This window comes from Lynx canadensis, chromosome A1 (genome assembly GCF_007474595.2).
Source record: "Lynx canadensis isolate LIC74 chromosome A1, mLynCan4.pri.v2, whole genome shotgun sequence".
NCBI lineage: Eukaryota > Metazoa > Chordata > Mammalia > Carnivora > Felidae > Lynx > Lynx canadensis.
Window position 1 is genome coordinate 157,697,281 of NC_044303.2, and position 21,116 is coordinate 157,718,396.

At 37.0% G+C, this 21,116-nt stretch overlaps 1 protein-coding gene across 1 annotated transcript in view; it reads right to left on the bottom strand.

Moving 5' to 3' along the window:
- Window positions 1-3,920: 3,920 nt before the first annotated feature.
- Window positions 3,921-21,116, bottom strand: part of TTC37 (tetratricopeptide repeat domain 37) — a 90,068-nt gene continuing 72,872 nt past the window's right edge. The window contains exons 40-43 of the mRNA XM_030325104.1: window positions 20,614-20,766; window positions 12,353-12,483; window positions 10,541-10,667; window positions 3,921-8,093 (exon numbers count right to left, since the gene is read on the bottom strand). Of these exons, the coding sequence (XP_030180964.1) occupies window positions 8,019-8,093; window positions 10,541-10,667; window positions 12,353-12,483; window positions 20,614-20,766 (486 nt within the window). The 3' untranslated portion in view covers window positions 3,921-8,018. The remainder of the gene's footprint in view (window positions 8,094-10,540; window positions 10,668-12,352; window positions 12,484-20,613; window positions 20,767-21,116) is intronic.

A 21,116-nucleotide genomic window follows, 5' to 3' on the forward strand; every position in this document is an offset into this window, starting at 1 on the left:
AGTAATGATTTCAGACCAAACATTAGATCCCCACCTATTGAAGAGAACCCTGTCCAAAAGTGGGTACATTACACAATGCAGTAGGAAAACAGTTGTCAATGCTTTCCTGACTACCCTTCCAGGCATGAAATAAATGTGTTGAACCTTCTCAGATGCAGAGAGGGTGGTAAGCCCTCCCAGAGAGAGGCAGGATTATTATCAGGAAAAATATTAGACTGTTTTGGCCCCTACCCAGTTTGGCATTTTCCTCTCCAGATTAGAGTCACACTCATTTGTGGTAAAGTTGTTATTTCAGATCTTTCCCTTAGTACACAGTCATGAAATATTCTAACTTCAGAGACTAAATTTTCCATAAACCCATCCCTTGGTTCTGTAACTTCATTTTCAGAAGGTATTTACACATGTGACTAACGTTGTGACTAAAAAATGACTGATGTGTTCAGCAGTACGTCAGAAACCAGGTCCTCTTTTACAGTCCCAAAGACACAAACTGAGGAAACAGAAAAATAATCCAAACATCTATGCTAGGTCTTGAGGGGTTTTGAGGTTTGACAGACCTTAGTTTAAAACCAGAGTCCCACCAGTCACTATCTGTGTGACTTTGGACCTGTTGTCTAACTTTGGAGTCTTAGTTTCCTCACTAAAAATGAGGACAGGACTACACCTACCTTGTAGGTTATTGGAAGAATTAGAAAAACATTTGTTGAGCTATTACCAGTTGTCAGAGACTTCTCTAAGTACTTTACCTGGATTAATTCATTTAATCCTCCAAAGAGATGTCTATTATTAAGATGCAGAGAAATTAGGTAATTTTTGTGACGTTATACCACTCATGAGAGGTACAGCCAGAATTTGAACTCATTAGTCCAGAGAAGAGCTCTTAAACATTCTATTATATTGTTTCTCTATATGTAGACCATCTAATGTGGTATTGCATGCATAGTAGGTACTGTACTTAATAAATGGTACCGATTACTAATAATAAACAGAGCTTTTGATTTTGATGGGAAAGACAAGTCCCATGGTACTATTTCATCCAATTCTGATTCAGAGTAGTATCTAAAAATACTTGAGTTTATAAAGGTCCTTGCACTATGTGTGAGAAGAAATACCTTGGCTAGCAATAATTCCAGCAATGGACGAAAGCAGAAAGAAGTACAAAATATAGATTTCTCCTGGAACAAAATTATAATGAGGAAGTATTTCTCTACTTTAAAAGCACTTCTTTCTCCGGTCTCTGGGGAGGGAGGCTAACATAATGAAGAAACATTATGGACATTGACTGGGGGCGGGCAAGGTGCTGATGCCAACATCCTGTGAAGTAGATTTCCTCTGTAGGTTCTAGCCACCAAAGCCTACCCAAGAGCCATTACTGTCAGGTAAAAGTCATTAGTATCCAACAGATGTTTCTCCAAAAAGGTAATGCACCGCTTTCACAAGGGAGACACTCAGGGATGGACTTCAGGTGGGTGGGGCCCTTATGGAGACATGTGAATGGGGGTGGACAAAACCTACTTCTGCAACTCAGAACAACTCCATATTGAGGGATCTATCTAGTCCTTATGCCTAAATTCCACTGCTGAGCACTTAAAGGCTTTTACATATTCACAAAACCAACACAAAACCCTCAAAAAGGAACAAAAACACACCCAGGAACTTTTACCAACTACCTCCTCTGCAGGGATTAGTTGGTAAGTAAAAGAGGTCTTTAAAAACTAAGAAGTGCTAGATAACTAAGACATGAGAGGGCTGAAAGGAAGCTGATGGAAGAGAGATTAACACCAAGGAGAAAACCAAGTGATTTTATCAAGGACTAACTGAAACAATTAGCTCACTGTGGCCTCTCTATTGGAACTTTCTATTAAGTTCAAAATCTAACAAGGGTGGAGCACTCCCTATCATTGCATAGGTTTAAATTTGTGAATAAAGGTAAGGGAAAAATAAGTTTGCCAAGTTAGTCTTTTGGAGGAGGTCCCTTCTAAGGTTCTTTCTAGAATTCAGATAGTGGCACTAGGTAAATGGCAGCCTCAGCATACTGTCTGGTAGGGCAACTGTGTCAGTCGCAAAGACACATACCTCAAGTCTTTGAGGTGTCACCAATTTCTTTTTTTAAATATAATTTACTGCCAAGTTGGCTAACGTCCAGTGTATACAGTGTGCTCTTGGTTTTGGGGGTAGTTTCCCGTGATTCATCGCTTACACCACTCAGCGCTCATCCCAACAAGTGCCCTCCTCAATGCCCATCATCCATTTTCTCCTCTCTCCCGAGGTGTCACCAATTGTTAAAAAAATTGAACAGTAGTATTGGAATTGATCTTGGGAGCCTGATTCTATGTGCTTAAGAATATGGAGAAAAGCTGAGCTTTCTTTCTTCTTTTTGTCTGTAAAATTAGCATCTACTGTAAAAAATGATGTGAGAATTAAATGAGGTAATAATGGTGTAAAGAGTTTGGCAAATCATTTAATCTACCCCTGCCTCTAAGTCCTTGGTTGCTGAAGCCCTGGTGGGTAATGATCACCACCCCAGAAGCACAGAATGCTCCTCTGCTGAAGCAAAAGACGGTGCCAAGATGCTCTGTAATGCTGGATCTTATTTGGCTTCGTTAGAAACTACGTGACTTGCATAAAATCTTATTGCTGCCTACATATTTCCCCATGTTCACAAAGTACTCACCACTGCTTACTGTAAATCTGGTTCTAGTGAGTTAATAAATTATTCTGAGCCTAGTCCTTGGACAGAGAAGCCTTCCAACCATATATAAATAGCACTTGTTCTGGGGCACTATGGGGCTGGCCTCAGGCAATTCAGAAACAAATACTGAAGCTGCTTATAACAATATAAATTTGCCTTCTCAGCAGTGTATTTTCACTCTAATTTCCTTCTTTGCACACGAAAAATCTTCTGCTCCATCTGGCTTTTCTCTTGTGCCCAGAGATACATTACTCTGCCTGCAAAGATAGAACCTATAACCATCTTTTTTTTTTTTTTTTTTCCCCTCACACCACCTGACTTTTTAGGCTAATTTCCAAACTTCTGAAGACAGCAAATAATCCTTTTCTAAAAACTATTTGCACACTATTTCTTGATCTATTAAACAGAATTAAGATTAGGACTTTGTAAACTACTATATAGTGGTTTCCCCCCCAAAATTCCTGAATGATATTAAACTGTGTGGCATATTTTTTTCACAGAGAAAGCAACAACCATATTTTGTATGATTAAAGGAGAGGAAATGACATTTAAAAAGGCAGGGTCTTAGAAACCCAAATTATTTAAGAGTCAGATAATCAATGTGCTTATTTTATTTAATGCGGGTGCTCTTTTTGTATGAAGCGTATTTGGTATGTAGAAGTCACATGTAATTACACTCAACTATTCACGGATGCTGGCTTCCATTAAAATATTCTCTGAGCATAGGTTTGCTTTCCTGCTCAGTCTTAATACTTGCAACTGATTACTTACTTTTCTACAGCAGAGGCCTCTTTGGAAGGGGGGTTCTACCCTAAGATTGGTAAGCACAAGAGGGGCCCCCTGTTTAGTGGAAATCAGAGGTGCTGCTTCACAGGTGCTGCACCAAGCAATTGATTTCAGTATTTTGCTCCAGCTCACTTTGGACCTGGAAAACTTTGGTGACCTTAGAACAACATATTGCTGCCATTAGAAATCTGGCTGAAGGCCCTCACTTCACAAATTTACACAAAAATTAAAGGTCAAGACATAAGTTTACCAGTTACATGCCCATTCACTAGTGAAACCCAGAATGAAACGTACCACTGAGGTTCTGGGAGTATAGTTTAATGCAGCTCTTTTAAAGAGGATGAGAGTGAAGTACCTGGTCAGCTACATTGGCGATACTATAAGCAGCATGTTGAGTGAGAATAGTTCAGAAACTATTATAGAAATAAACAGCCACACATTGTTAAGAGTCAAATTCTTATGATGTTTATATTTTCACAGTAACCATTTTTAATAACTCATCATCTTTATTTGATGACCCTTTTATGACAATTAAGATGGTAATCCCCAATTTCAGTGATCTAGTAAAATTCAGATTCAAAGGAATGCAAATTCATTTTAACAACAGACACAATGGGCAATGTACTAATTTTCTCTGCTGTCATAACAAATTACCACAAACTTGGTGGCTTTAAAACAACATAAATTTATTTCCTTACAGTTCTGTAAGTCACATGTCCAACACGGGTCTCAGCAGGTTACAATTGAGGTCCCAGAAGGGCTGCATCCCTTTCTGGGAACTCCACTGGAGAAAGTTTCCTTGCTTCTTCCAGTTTCTAGAGCCTGCCCTTAGTCCAAGGATGGACCCACCTTCCTCCATCTTCAAAGCCAGTAATGTTGAATCTCTGACCTTCCATTGTCATTCTTTGAAAGGCTCTCCACTTGTAAGGACTTCTGTGATTAAACTGGGTCCACTCAATAATCCAGTATAATCTCTCTGTCTCAAGGTCTATACCCTCAAGCACATTTGCATAGCCCCTTTACCACATATTCACAAGTTCTGGTGATTAGGGCATGACACCTTTGGGGACCATTATTCTGCCTACATATAAGCAGAAACAGGAAGATAAACATTTTTTTACTGTCCATCTTCCAGAAAAATTCATGTAATTTAAATGTTTCTTATGATAGGTACTATATACAGGGGAAGTATGTAGCCCAAATGAACTTTTGTACCGATTCAAACTCAGGAGAGATCATGGCATGAAAATTATTTCAACACTGGAGTGATGTCATATGAAACCGAATTTTCATGGGATACTCCAATTTTAATTATCCCTCTCCTGGCATCATTTCCCTTCACTAAAACAAATAGGTATTTTCAATTCTAAGTCCAAAATAGAAAAAAAAAAAAAGAATTTCAAACGTTTCATAAGAGCTGTTTGTTAAAGAGACCCTATTCCTAAGTTTCTCCAAAGCATTTTGAGGTCTAAATATAATTTAGCATTCATTTTAAAAATTATAGTTGTATAGGGTTTTAAAACACTGCTATCCAAAAAGTTCCTATTCTAATCAGCCAAAAAGAGGAAAAACCCATTATTATACGGCAAAGGGACAGCTAGACACATTGAGTGGGCTTTCAGTGCAATAGGTCTTAAGTGACTCTATTTTCTAAACCAAAAATAAGGTATAAACTCTAAATAAGGGCATTTTCTGACTTTTTACCTTCTCTGTATAAAAAGTCTTAAAAAACAAATATACGGGAAGACTACTGTACTTGTATCTGATACACAAATATATTTTTCTAATGGAAAACACAATAAAACAAAAAGACCTCTCCTGAAATTGACGGTCAGTTTACAACCAACAGCTGCATGCTATACCGTGTAACAAGTAACATGGGAGTCTGAGAAGCTTTCTATCCACTAGCAACTGAAGTGGAAGAAAGAAGACCTGTAGAGACAAGGGTCAACTTTGCCAAAACAGTTTCCACATTTTTTAAAGTGTGCAAAAATGGGAATAGATCTACAAGCCCTTCTCACTCATACATTAAATATACTTCATTTTTGTGTCCATATAAAATGTCCCAAAACAAGTATTGAATGTTCTATGAAGCAACCAAACATGTAGGTTTTCATATTCATATATTACATATCAATGATATTACTTAATGTTCATCTAATGTTTCATGTTAGTTTAGATAACTGTACCTTTTAATCCCCTGTCCAATTCTGTTCTGTGTAGATTCCTAACTTAAAGGAAGTTTGTCAACTCATTTTGTAAAGTGAAGAAAGAGTACAGCATTTTAAACTAAAGTTTATATTTTTTATCCTGACTAGAAATTAATGCAAGGGACATTTCTAGAAATATGACAAGTGATCTCAAACAAATAGATTGTGTTTTGAAAGTTTAATTATAAGCCAAAATATATTTTTTCCACAGAAAATGATCACCAGATACCAAGCTGGTCTATAAACACCTAATTAAACAATAATAGCCAAATGGTAGATAAAAATTAGCAGAAAATGCACTATAATTCTCAAATAATGAAACACTATGAATGCTAAATATTGACACTTCAGGAAATAACTTTTTATGTAATTTCTCTAAACTTACATATAAAATGAAGGGAAATTCCAGCTACCTTAAAGTTCCTAGACTCTGATAACACTGATTCCATTTCAGGTTTTCTTTGCTTTGAGCATGCTGTTTAGCACTATTCTCCTTTACTTACTAGGATTACATGACAATGTTAAAACACTTAGCATAGGTCTGGTATGAAGTAAGCGCTATAAAAATCATACGTTTATTATTTGAGCCTCACGATAACTGGGCAGTAACCTGAAGAGAAGGTAACAAAAGAGAGGATGTGTATACATCCATGCAAAAAGAATTACCTGAGAATGGTATTAACTATCATCTTTTCGAACCTTCCATTCTAGAAAACCTGGGTCTGAGGTCACTGAAGGCCAGAACTAGGCAACCTAGTCAAAAGGTCACTTAGTCAAAAGGTCACAGGCCTGGAGGAAAGGCTGACCAAATCCACCCTGTAGATGAAAGTAACCTTGTGAAGCAAGTGACACCCCAGAAAGTGGATAGAAAACAAGAAATGACTTCTAAGCATTTAAGCAGATGGATCCAGCCCATTCTGGGATAAGGGCTAAAGTACTTTCCAGAGGAAGCAAGAGGGCATGGGCACCAGAGATCATCTCGTGCTCACCTCTGGCTAAGTCTGTGGGCCAGGCTGTTAAAAGCACTCAATCATCGGCTGTTAGGGTAAAGAAGAGATGAGCAGAGACTGGCAAGTGCCTGATCCTATTAAAGAAAAAGTAAAGGGAAGAATCATCATTGCAGTAATCCAGTGGTTCGAAACCTGAATGAACATTAGAATCTCTTAGGCATGCCTTTATAATGCAGAGTCCTAGGCCCTTCTCCTTAAAGATTCTGATTGCATAGGTCTGAATAATGAGAATACTTAGCTAAATTTGGGAATTCATCAAATTACAGTCAGTTCAATAGATTAGATTAACCTTTGGAGTAAAATTTAATTACAGAACATTGTCAATTTATATTATCTCACAAAATAACACGCAAAGCTGACTTAAAAAAACTACACACATGAATTGTACAACCACACATTTTCATAAAATAATATATGTAAATGTCTGAAAGCTTTTAAAACCACAAATCCAAAGTAAGCAACATAAAGCTTCTTCAGATATATAAAAGGTTTTCTGAAAAAATAAAATAGGTAAATGTGCTTTCAAGTTTTAAAATTTGAAACTTAGAAATTATATCTGATTTTAATAAAGAAAATAAGACACTAGGTTTTTTTTCATTTCAGAAACTTCAAGTCTTTTCATAATTGAAGGAACTGCATGATCGATTAAACACTGTCAGCATTGTTTTCCAAAATTCTCCATTAATTTTTTTAATGCAGCCATACACCTGAGTGCTCTGAATTACACAAACATATCCAATGGAGTCTAAGACTCACCAACATTTACATTATGCTTCTTCAACAGAATCTGAGATGAGCCACTAGTAAAACAGACTGCAAGATTATTTAGATGTGATGATGAATTGGTCTGCTGAACTCCAGAGGTCACAGAAGGAATTACATCTTTGAATTTACTTTTTAACAAATAAAATTCAGCGTTGAGCTAATCTGCTTTTGCATATTATTTGGAAAATGGCTATTAAGGCTTTATTGTAGAGGGGTACAAAAAATATCCTATTGTGCCTAATGCAAGATGGAGAAAAGAATGGTTTACAAATTACTGATGACCACCTAAGGGAATCCTGTTTTTTCCTTTCATTATGGATTTCTCAAAATCAAAGATATTTTTCAAATTAAAGTTACATTAAGAGCTTTCAGAAAACTAAATCCCTAGCTTAAGAACTTAAATGTCTTCAGATTCAAAATAGGAATGGATGATTATAACTCTTTTTTTTTGTTGTTTTTTTTGTTTTTTTAAATGTTGCTTTGGGGAAAAGTTTTGATTCATTGATTCATTCTTTCTAACAGCTTTTTCTTTGTTTACTATAAAATAATGCACTGTTACTGTGAGGACAATTTCTGATTCAATTCCAATGCTCTTGTATCTCCATGAGTTTTGGCATTGTTTACCAGCACCTACGGGAAATCACATACAGAAATATTAGTATTTTGTTTATTCACAATAACTATAATTAAATTGATGGAAGCCAAGTATGCCAAAAGGCAGCAGGCAATATCAAACAACACAAGAAAAAGGGACTACGTGCAATCCTTCCAGTCATTTTTGCTGAAATAAATTGTTCGGCCAAAGCCAACATCAAAGATAAGCACAATTTATTCAAATGCTCAATTAGTAAAGATGCAACATTTTGATTGTTACCATTGTCAGCGCTGTATAAAACTGAAGGTTTCGTTTGGTGGTTTTGTTCACAATGCTGTCATCTCTAGTCCCTTACCCAAAAAGACCATTTTGTACACAGAACCGTGCAAGTGATATTCCTCTCCTTTAAAACCACAGTTTAGAATCGAGGTTCTAGATTCTAGGCTCTATCAAGAAACTTTGCAAGGTTTTCACCAATTCTACAAACTAGAAGATTTAATTTCGGTTGTTCATTTGACTACTAAAACTTTTGGTTGTTCCGTTTTCAAACACTGTGAAGGGTTTGAGATTCTGATCTACTTGCAAGCTAACAAGTTAGCCTTGGATACTGCCAAAAGACATGGCTCTCCTGGGTCAGAGACAAAAGTTTTTATCAATCATGGTACAATAAACCGCATGAACATCAAGACATTTACGTTTGTTTCCCTTAGCCCCTAAGACTCACAGGGGTGACATGTAGGGATTCACATAGTTTCCCACATACATACTGGATCACATTACAAGAAAAAAACCCTGAGACTAGGAGACTTGAATCTTTTATTTTTGTTACTAATTTTTTTAATGTTTATTTATTTATTTTGAGAGAGACAAAAAGAACATGAGCAGGGAAGGGACAGAGAGAGAGCGAGACAGGGAGGGAGAGAATCCCAAGCAGGCTCCATGCAGAGTCCAACACGGGGCTCAGTCTCATGACCATGAGATCATGACCTGAGCCGAAATCAAGAGTCAGAAGCTTAACCGACTGAGCCACCCACACATCCCGAGACTTGAATCTTTTATGATGGGCAATAAATAGGCCTAACCTCTGGTCTGGAGGAAGACACTTATGTCAGTCTCCCAAGGCTGTCACTATAAAAACATCCTTGAAAAGATGGTCTGGAACAAAGAGCAGTCAGGCCATCTGCTCACAGGATGTTTAGAAATACAAGAACATCATGGAGAACTCCCAGCATTCATACAAGTTCTGCCTTTTTGCTTTGCAGTAGGATAATTATAATGCGTTTCTCCAAGCATTGTTTTTATTAATATTTCTTTAAGATTAAAGTTTCACTGAAAGGCAAACAGTATTTCAAATGCTGTAAGTATTTATTTATTTATTTATTTTTTTTTTTTTTTTCAACGTTTTATTTTTATTTTTGGGACAGAGAGAGACAGAGCATGAACGGGGGAGGGGCAGAGAGAGAGGGAGACACAGAATCGGAAACAGGCTCCAGGCTCTGAGCCATGAGCCCAGAGCCTGACGCGGGGCTCGAACTCACGGACCGCGAGATCGTGACCTGGCTGAAGTCGGACGCTTAACCGACTGCGCCACCCAGGCGCCCCTCAAATGCTGTAAGTATTTAAAAAGCTTCTCATTTATACTCATTGTATTTTGTAAATTACAGGCTCAAGTTATGAGAAAACAATGTATGTTTTTATATACTCTACCTTTTTTTTTTTCTTAACATTTATTCATTTTTGAGAGACAGAGTGTGAGCAGGGGAGGGGCAGAGACAGAGTGAAACACAGAATCTGAAGCAGGCTCCAGGCTCTGAGCTGTCAGCACAGAGCCTGACAAGGGGCTCGAACCCACGAACCGTGAGATCATGACCTGAGCTGAAGTCGGATGCTTAACCGACTGAGCCACCCAGGTGCCCCCTTATTTATTTATTTATTTATTTATTTATTTATTTATTTATTATACTCTACCTTTTTAAAAAGAATTTTAGATATACAAATAAATATGTTTATACATTTAGATACTAGTGCCATGCTATGAGGAGTAGAAACTGTCACATGTATCTTACAGAAAAAACAAGAAGTAAAATAATATTTCCAAAGATAATATGAAGATCCCATTAAATTCTGCTATGTTCAAACTTACCCTATTTGCCTCCAGTGCAATGCTTATAAAAAATACTATAGCACCTAGCACTTTCATCAATACTTTCTTATTCTGCATGACACATTAGGAGAATCTATTTCCTACAGGTTAAATCAGTGGCTCTCAACGAGGGGCAATTACTGGTATCATCTGGCATTTCTAAAGATATTTTTAGTTGTCACAAGTTGGGTAAAGGGAGGAAGGCAGTGTTACTGGCATCTACCGTTTAGGGTGGTTAGGGATGTTGCTCAATAGCCTACAACGCCCAGGACAGGAACCCTCACCCCTCCTCCAACAAAGGTCCGAAATGAAATATTGTGAATAAAATTAATGCCTTACATCAATAAGTTCGTAGTCATTTTTGGCATGTAAGTGTCTCAGCAGGTACCAACGTGCAGTTGATACAATAGACTTGGGAAACCCCGGTTGATGATACACCACTCTTTCCAAAAGTCGCCGTGTCTCTCTGAAAAAGAGTTCAAAGCATCTAAATTAACACAAGATATTTCATTTACTAGTCTCACACATATTATCTTTCTCATTCTTTTGCACACATGGTACTGATTACTTCATGATTTTTTTCATAGAATAAAGGTAATAATAATAGCTAACATTTATTGTTTATTACATGTTGGGTACTATGCTAAGTGGTTTACACATGTTGTCACATTTAATATATTCAACTTGTAAGGTTAGGTTGCTGTTACTATTCCCACTTTGCATATAAGAAAAGTATGGCTCATTCCAAATAGAAGAGGGGAAAGGCTCCTATTTTATGAGCACTTCTGACTAGAGCATACCTCTAATTTTTTTTGAAAACAGATGGAAAACAATTAAGTCCATAAAAAATACAAAGATAATTTACACAAGACTAAAAGTGTATTATATCAGGCTTTTTAGCATATGCTTTAAAAGGACGTATACAATATGTGAACACATATAATAGAACAGGGTGGTTTACAGTTGTGTTCTAAGTTTTTCTTCCCTAATTTACTAGCATCTGTGACTCCAAAGACTTCCGTATTTGTAGAAACAACACAAATTGTAACTTCAGAAGTTTTGAATAGGAGGATCTTATAAGAAGTAACTGGTTTGAGGTAGAAGGTAAAGAACCTGTCTTGAAGATGCTTCTACATAGAAATCACCATATGATAGGCACACGCTTTTTTCTTTGAGTCTGTGCTGATTCGGGCTGATTTTTGGTGGTGATCACGTTGTGGGATGTGCTAACAGATTACAGGCAGGTGGAGACTAAGGCCTTTAAGTAATCTACACTGAGCTTCAGCAGAAAGAGTTCATGAGGAAGTATAAATTATAGGCTAAAACATTTCTTGGTGAAATTTGCCATACAAAAAAATGACCAAGAATAAATCATAAATGATGTTGGAACTGGTGATGAGCCATTAGTCTTAGTTCTTCCTTCACTCCTATTTTGGGATGTTGATGTGCCCTTTGCCACATATTTATATGTATGAAGCTCTATATCTTCACTACCTATCTTGTTCTAGTAACGTATGCTCCTAAATGGCTGTCTTACCTACAGTTGCTTTGTATTATGTGTGATATCCATTAGAGAGAGATATTATTCTCAGAATTTCAAAATATTCTTGCTTGTTTTTTCATCCATATGGACTTTTAAGTAGTTTTCTTCAAATTTATTTCTGACCCCATCCATACCCTCCAATAAAAAGATCACCAAAATTATTATATTTTAATCTCAGAAGCTTCGAGCTTTTCTAGATATAAGAACCACACTATTATAACATGTCTCTATCTTTTAAATATTCATTAGTTTTTCATAGCTTATTGCCTTGCATGAACTTGGGTCAATCTAGCCTTGAACTTGGGTCTTTTTGGTTTCTAGAATCCACATTACAATGCTGGTGCATCCTAAGACAGCAAAACTCCCAGCCCTTCTTTACTTGAAATCCTGTCATGCCCAACTTCTCATACTGTATGTACCAAACTATTTTTTGTAAAACAAATGTAAGACTTTATTTTCTTTATATGGTACTAGAACACCTTTCCCAAAGTAGTAACGAATATATGAATAACACCAAGTTTGTTAGACTAACTTTAAATCTGTTTCCTAGAAGGACTGAAAGTGAAGAAACATTTCCAAGAAAAAAAGGGAACAACGATTTTTCATACCTTGCCCCCATTTTGCGGTTGAATTGTAACAAAGCTTGTAAAAAGACAGCCAATGGACAAAAGCAAAGTTTCAAGGCCTCAGTTGTAGCTTCTTGAACCAAAGATGACCAGTGATTATTGGGAATATTAGCCTGCGAAAATATAAGACACATATTAAATCAAAGCTTTCCGGATGTTTACCTTAAAAGGATGCAATTCAACTCTCATTTATTGAATGCCTACTTGTCCAAGTCACCATGTAAATGCTACAGGGACCATGATTCTACAAAATGATTAAGATCTGATTTCTGTCCTTAAATAGCTACAGAACAGGGCAGACTGGAATAAAGAAAGGTTTCAAAGAGGAGACATCACTTAAAACACACTAAAATATTTATTAAAACAAAATGCACTATTCTGCTATATAGGTGAATAAAATCTATCAGTTACTAAGCCTCTTGTTTACCAAATATACGAAACTCAATTTAATATGACTTCAACAGGTAGTGATAAAATCCCACATTCAAAAATTATCTAAGGAGAAAGAAAAGACTAAAATAAAATATTTTAATAAAATCCCAACACAGAAAAAAGGTACAAAGCACAATGAATTAAATTGAACTCATCAATACTGAGAACTTTTTTTAAAGAATTTCACCTTACGGGATAGAAGGAACATACTTAAAGATCATAAAAGCCATTTATGAAAAGCCCACAGCTAACATCATCCTCAACGGGGAAAAACTGAGAGCTTTTTCCCTGAGATCAGGAACACGACAGGGATGCCCACTCTCACCGCTGTTGTTTAACATAGTGCTGGAAGTTCTAGCATCAGCAATCAGACAACAAAAGGAAATCAAAGGCATCAAAATTGGCAAAGATGAAGTCAAGCTTTCGCTTTTTGCAGATGACATGATATTATACATGGAAAATCCGATAGACTCCACCAAAAGTCTGCTAGAACTGATACATGAATTCAGCAAAGTTGCAGGATACAAAATCAATGTACAGAAATCAGTTGCATTCTTATACACTAACAATGAAGCAACAGAAAGACAAATAAAGAAGCTGATCCCATTCACAATTGCACCAAGAAGCATAAAATACCTAGGAATAAATCTAACCAAAGATGTAAAGGATCTGTATGCTGAAAACTATAGAAAGCTTATGAAGGTAATTGAAGAAGATTTAAAGAAATGGAAAGACATTCCCTGCTCATGGATTGGAAAAATAAATATTGTCAAAATGTCAATACTACCCAAAGCTATCTACACATTCAATGCAATCCCAATCAAAATTGCACCAGCATTCTTCTCGAAACTAGAACAAGCAATCCTAAAATTCATATGGAACCACAAAAGGCCCCGAATAGCCAAAGGAATTTTGAAGAAGAAGACCAAAGCAGGAGGCATCACAATCCCAGACTTTAGCCTCTACTACAAAGCTGTCATCATCAAGACAGCATGGTATTGGCACAAAAACAGACACACAGACCAATGGAATAGAATAGAAACCCCAGAACTAGACCCACAAACGTATGGCCAACTCATCTTTGACAAAGCAGGAAAGAACATCCAATGGAAAAAAGACAGCCTCTTTAACAAATGGTGCTGGGAGAACTGGACAGCAACATGCAGAAGGTTGAAACTAGACCACTTTCTCACACCATTTACAAAAATAAACTCAAAATGGATAAAGGACCTGAATGTGAGACAGGAAACCATCAAAACCTTAGAGGAGAAAGCAGGAAAAGACCTCTCTGACCTCAGCCGTAGCAATCTCTTACTCGACACATCCCCAAAGGCAAGGGAATTAAAAGCAAAAGTGAATTACTGGGACCTTATGAAGATAAAAAGCTTCTGCACAGCAAAGGAAACAACCAACAAAACTAAAAGGCAACCAACGGAATGGGAAAAGATATTTGCAAATGACATATCGGACAAAGGGCTAGTATCCAAAATCTATAAAGAGCTCACCAAACTCCACACCCGAAAAACAAATAACCCAGTGAAGAAATGGGCAGAAAACATGAATAGACACTTCTCTAAAGAAGACATCCAGATGGCCAGCAGGCACATGAAAAGATGTTCAGCGTCGCTCCTCACCAGGGAAATACAAATCAAAACCACACTCAGGTATCACCTCACGCCAGTCAGAGTGGCCAAAATGAACCAATCAGGAGACTATAGATGCTGGAGAGGATGTGGAGAAACGGGAACCCTCTTGCACTGTTGGTGGGAATGCAAATTGGTGCAGCCGCTCTGGAAAGCAGTGTGGAGGTTCCTCAGAAAATTAAAAATAGACCTACCCTATGACCCAGCAATAGCACTGCTAGGAATTTATCCAAGGGATACAGGAGTACTGATGCATAGGGGCACTTGTACCCCAATGTTTATAGCAGCACTCTCAACAATAGCCAAATTATGGAAAGAGCCTAAATGTCCATCAACTGATGAACGGATAAAGAAATTGTGGTTTATATACACAATGGAATACTACGTGGCAATGAGAAAAATGAAATATGGCCTTTTGTAGCAACGTGGATGGAACTGGAGAGTGTGATGCTAAGTGAAATAAGCCATACAGAGAAAGACAGATACCATATGGTTTCACTCTTATGTGGATCCTGAGAAACTTAACAGGAACCCATGGGGGAGGGGAAGGAAAAAAAAAAAGAAAAAAAAGAGGTTAGAGTGGGAGAGAGCCAAAGCATAAGAGAATGTTAAAAACTGAGAACAAACTGAGGGTTGATGGGGGGTGGGAGGGAGGGGAGGGTGGGTGATGGGTATTGAGGAGGGCACGTTTTGGGATGAGCACTGGGTGTTGTATGGAAACCAATTTGTCAATAAATTTCATATATATATAAAAAAAAAAAAAAAGAATTTCACCTTATAAGGAAAATGTTAAGGCAAACTTTAGTGTCTTACAATATGGGCTGATTCAGAAATAATAGATAAGTATTTCCTAAGGAACAATAACTGGAGTTAAATATGGTGAACAGTCTGCTGAATTATGTTAGAAGGAAAAAAATACACACTTAAAATCTTTCATTAAAAACCTGAGACTGTATCCAAAATCTATAAAGAACTTATCAAACTCAACACCCAAAAAAAACAAATAATCCAGTGAAGAAATGGGCTAAAGACATGAAGAAACACTTCTCCAAAGAAGACATCCCGATGGCCAACCAACACATGAAAAAATGCTCAACGTCTCTCACCATCAGGGAAATACAAATCAAAACCACCATGAGATACCACCTTACACCTGTCAGAATGGCTACATTAATAACTCAGGCAACAACAGATGTTGGTGAGGATGTGGAGAAAGAGGATCTCTTTTGCATTGTTGGTGGCAATGCAAGCTGGTGCACTGGAAAACAGTATGGAGGTTCCTCAAGAAACTAAAAATAGACCTACTGTATGCCCCAGCAATTGCACTACTAGGCATTTATCCAAGGGATACAGGTGTGCTGTTTCGAAGGGACACATGCACCCCCATGTTTATAGTAGCACTATCAACAATAGCCAAAGTATGGGAAGAGCCAAAATGTCCATCGATGGATGAATGAATAAAGAAGAGGTGGTATACACACACACACACAATGGAGTATTACTCAGCAATCAAAAAGAATGAAATCTTGCCATTTGCACCTATGGAGATGGAATTGGAGGGTATTATGCTAAGTGAAATTAGTCAGAGAAAGACAAAAATCACATGACTTCACTCATATGAGGACTTTAAGAGACAAAACAGATGAACATAAGGGAAGGGAAACAAAAATAATACAAAAACAGGGAGGGGGACAAAACATAAGAGATTCATAAATATGGAGAACAAACTGAGGGTTACTGGAGGGGTTGTGGGAGGGGGGATGGGCTAAATGGGTAAGGGGCACTAAGGAATCTACTCCTGAAATCATTGTTGCACTATATGCTAATTTGGATGTAAATTTTTAAAAATAAAAAAAATTAAGAAAATAATATTAAATAATTAAAAAACCCTTAGACTTTAACTAAGATTTCACAATTACAGGCATCTAGTATACACATTTTAATAAAGGCAATAGAATGAGTCAATACATGGTCCATTTCAAACACTAAAGTATAAAAAAATGTTTTAATGTTAGGACAATAAACAGTGCATGCAGTACATTAGTGTAATCAAGGAAGAGGAAGCTATAAAGACAATAAATCTGAAAACAGAGGACAGAGGTAGTAAGGCACCTTCTATAAAGATGGGAGCAATGAACCATTGGATACATCTGGCAACGAAAATAAGGCAAAGCCCAAACTAACAAACGTAATCCCTAATATATTTTAGAAACCAGTAATACAAAACGTTTACTGGTTACTTTTATAATGTACTCTCATAAAATATTCTGTAAAGTTAGCCCAAAGATTATTATAGAAGGAAAAAGTTTCTATGCATAACTGGTATATTAAATAGTAGAATGCACACTTTTGACTTCCATTGTGTCTTTAAAACTGATTATATGAGAAAGCACTTTTCCTCTCTCCCTGGATAGAAATTATAGCAGGTTCCATGACTCTGATATCCATTTTTCTTACAGTCATCACAAATAATCTTAATTAGAATATCCTCTTCTTTTCAGTATTTCAATCTTCATTTAAAGGTACGGTTTGCACCCGATCCCACCACAGCTCCCAGACTGGATATGGTTACAGGTAGCAGCAGCTGGCCTGTTCTTTCTCCCAACACTCCTACCTTTTCTTGTTAATTGCAGTTTCAAACTGCTACTGAAATACTAGAAGTCTGTATTTGACTGGTGTCACTGTAAGATGATATTTCTAGGCCTGACAGATATTTAAATCTCTTTTTCTCATCCAGACTTTCCTGGCTTTATCCTAACTTCATGGGTAGTGTCTTATCTGCAGGACCAGCTATGTACTCTGTGGAGCCCAGTGCAAAATCACTGTAAAAATGTATGGCCCTTTGTTCAAAAATAATTAAGAATTTCAAGATGGCGACTACAAGGATTAAAGCAAGAGTGGAGCCCTGAGCAACTGCACAGAATGCACACCTGTGAAGCAGTCCTGTTCATCCACAGTTCCACTAGATGAATATACTCTATTTCACTTACTCTCCACATCCTCAAAGCAATCTTGAGACCTCTCGTTTCTTTTGTACTGAAACCCCATCACTCTTCTAGGTAGCCCTACTGGATTGGATTTAAGAGAATTCCTACGCCAATCCACTTTCATGCTGGACCACTCATTCCTGGCTCCAACAAATTCTAGGAGTGTTGCTAATCCCATGTCACAGGAATTCTCCTTCACTCCCTCTGTCTTGTACCCGAGCGTATATTGCTACCCACCTTTGGGATACACCCACCACTGACCACTCTCTGCCAGGGCACATACTTTCCAAAGCACTTTTTTTTTTTTCTGTCCTAAGACACCAAGTGGAGAGCCACAGCTTCTGAGGTTATGTCAGATACCTGTCTATATGCTACTAGACATGTGCCTCCAGGATCTCAGAGGCCATACATCAAAACCTTCCTTTCTTTGGCAGAAATCAAAAAGATTCTTTTTTGTTTTTGTTCTTTTTTATTTTTACTTACTGATTTGTTTTACTCTTTTTTTTTTTTTACTCTTATTTTTATCCCATAATCAGTAACTCTAGAGGATGAAACCCAATTGTGTATAGATTGAAAGCAAAAAATATACACTTTCTCCCTTCCTCACCTTTGTGGGCATCTGTGTGTGGAAATGTGCCATCAAGATGGGGGAGGTAAGCGGTCTCCAAAAAAATTTCTCCATATTCCTTCTCTAACTTCTAATCCATTTATAGCTTCCTTATAGGTTAATCTTCTACCTACTGAGGAAGTTTGTACCTTGATTTTATATCTTACTTTGGAATCTGTCATCTCTGAAATCTGATACTTAGCATCTTAGCCGAACCTGAGTTTAATATCCTATCCATATATTATCACACATTCAGTAGCCTCTCATAAAAGTGTAACTTTAATATAGTCATGCTCTGTACCAGCTGTTTACCATAGAAATGTGGCATCTCTTATATATTTTTTTTAATGTTTATTTTTGAGAGAGAGACAGAGTGTGAGTGGGAGAGGGGTAGAGAGAGAGAGAGCACAGAATCCAAAGCAGGCTCCAGGCTCTGAGCTGTCAGCACAGAGCCCAACGTGGGGCTCGAACTCACAAACCCCAAGATCATGACCTGAGCCAAAGTCTGATGCTTAACCGACTGAGCCACCCAGCTGCCCCTCTTATATTCTTTTACAATAAATGTTCAGTGTCAAATATTACAATAAGAACAGGTTAGATTTGAGTAGTGTTATAAGGGCATTTGTAAATGTTATTCTACTTGATATTTAACCCTATAAGAAGGCAAAGTAGTATTATCATCTTTACTACTACTACTCCAAAAAAAAAAAAAAAAAAAAAGACTCTAAGTAGTTTAATTGGCTGAAGTTTTCACAAGGAATACATGGTAGAACCAGAACCAAAGCTATTAGAGAAAATACTTTTTGTGGTTGGGGGGAGGGGGGGTAGAAGAGATAGGGTGTATTTGGGTATTACTAAACTGCAAGCTAATTTCCTCAACTGTAAATCAGGATTATTGTAAATATTAAATAAACTAATATGTGTAAATCACTGTAACAGTATCTAGCACAGGCTAAGTGCTATAATGTTTGCTATTGTTATTCCTATTGTTTTATTCCAGGTCAGATTTAATTTCCCAGCATTAAGAACAGGCAAAAAAAAAACACCCTCCCCCCAAATAAAAATATTTATTAACTAACAAATAATGTTAGACTAAAAGATTTTCTACTTTTCCAGTTCACATATACAAGAGACTTATAAGTACTATGTGTGGCTTCCATAGCACACAGCTATCAATGTCACAAAGATATTTGTTAAATATAAATATGTAACAAAACAAAATATTTGATGGTCTACAATTAACCACCATTTTTTTTCACCCAAATCAGCACAAATTTGACAACCATTATTATGTACACATTCATTCAAAACCATTTATTGAAGAGCTCCTATGTACAAGGCAGGGTGGTAAAGCAAGGATGCAAAGATGAACAAAACATGGCCACCAACCTAAGGAGCTCTTAAATGTGCTCTGTAGTCATCTCACCAAAGCTGAAAACATTTCCTAATCCTTATATATCTTTATCAGAAAGCTTAGTTAAAGCAAGCAAATAACATTGGCAATGGATTGCTATGACAAAAGCATGAATTAATTCAGGCCTATCTAGGACAATTTCTTCTAACCATGTAAAACAAAGAACGACAGTTTATCTTTTAATTACAGAAGCAACATTATATGATAAAAATTCAAATACTATCAAAGGATATAAAATGAAAACGTCTTCTCTATCATCCTTTAAAAACCCCCAGTGCTATTCTCCAAAGTAACTGTCATTAACTTTCTTTTTTTAATTATTATTTTATTTATTTTTTTATTTTAGACAGCTAGAGAGCTAGGGATGGAGAGGGGCAGAGCGGGGAGGGGGAGAGAGAATCATAAGCAAGCTCCATGCTCAGTGCAGAGCCCCATGTGGGGCTGGATCCTTTGACCTTGGGATCATGACCTGAGTCGAAATCAAGACTCGAATGCTTAACCAACTGAGCCACCCAGATGCCCCTCATTAATTTTCTTTTTATATCTTTTTGTATCTTTCTATGTACCCATAAGCAGAGGCACACAAACACAACATATTTAGACATATATATTCTTAAATATATGTATCACACATACATACACTCAACTAGGATATCATATACACTGTTCTGCAGTTTTCCCCCCAAAGCACACACACACTTAAACATTTATCTAAGGAGTTTTCCATACTAGTACAGAGGACTTACAGATTAATGTACCTATCTTTGTATCAAAAATCTGATGTCAAATCAAAACTTACTAGAAATCCTCTTACAGAATGTTAAATTGAACTGAGAAATGGGCTGAAATGTTAATTATTGTCACCTTTGTCACAGATGAGTAGCTGGGTTAATTCTAACTTATCAACAAGAAATAAAAATGTATATTCTGCCTTAATTCAACTTTTTAATTTCAATCTTTGTTTCTTTTCTTCCCCAAACAATGACACTGTTCTGCTGGAGTCTATGGATTTACATTGCTATTATTTCCATCAAAAGCCCAAATACAAAGTCTATAAGGAGGCCTCACGAGAAGGTGACAAAACAACAGGAACTTGAGAGAAAGCACGATCATCTTAAAAATAAATGAATCAATTTTTCATGATTATAACATGATCTTACCATGCAGGCTTTTAAAGCAAGTAGAGCTAGTCTCAGCAGACTTGACAGCTTCCCACTCCAACTGCCCTGCTGGGATGCTACTTGTAGACTCTTTCTATAACACATCTCTGCAGCACCCATCATTCCTTGGCACTGATACACGTGTGCCAGCCACTGAGGAACATAAAGAGAAAAGAACCAAAAAGATTTCAATTTAGTACACAGCCTGCTACTCTACTTCCAACAAAGTCAATACACATTGATAAAGTTAATTTTTTATTTCATTATTGCTAAATTTTGTGCCCCCAAAAAACAAAAATCACAGGTCAAGAAAGGAATAGCCATCTTGCCCATTCTATCAGCAAGAGCTTACTAGCCACATCACTGGAAAGTCGTTTTTTTTTTTTTTTAATATAAATGCGTATCTACTTATTTTGAGACAGAGAAAGAGAGAGTGTGAGCAGGGGAAGGGCAAGGAGAGAGGGAGAGAGAGAATCCCAAGCTGGCTCCATGCTGTCATCACA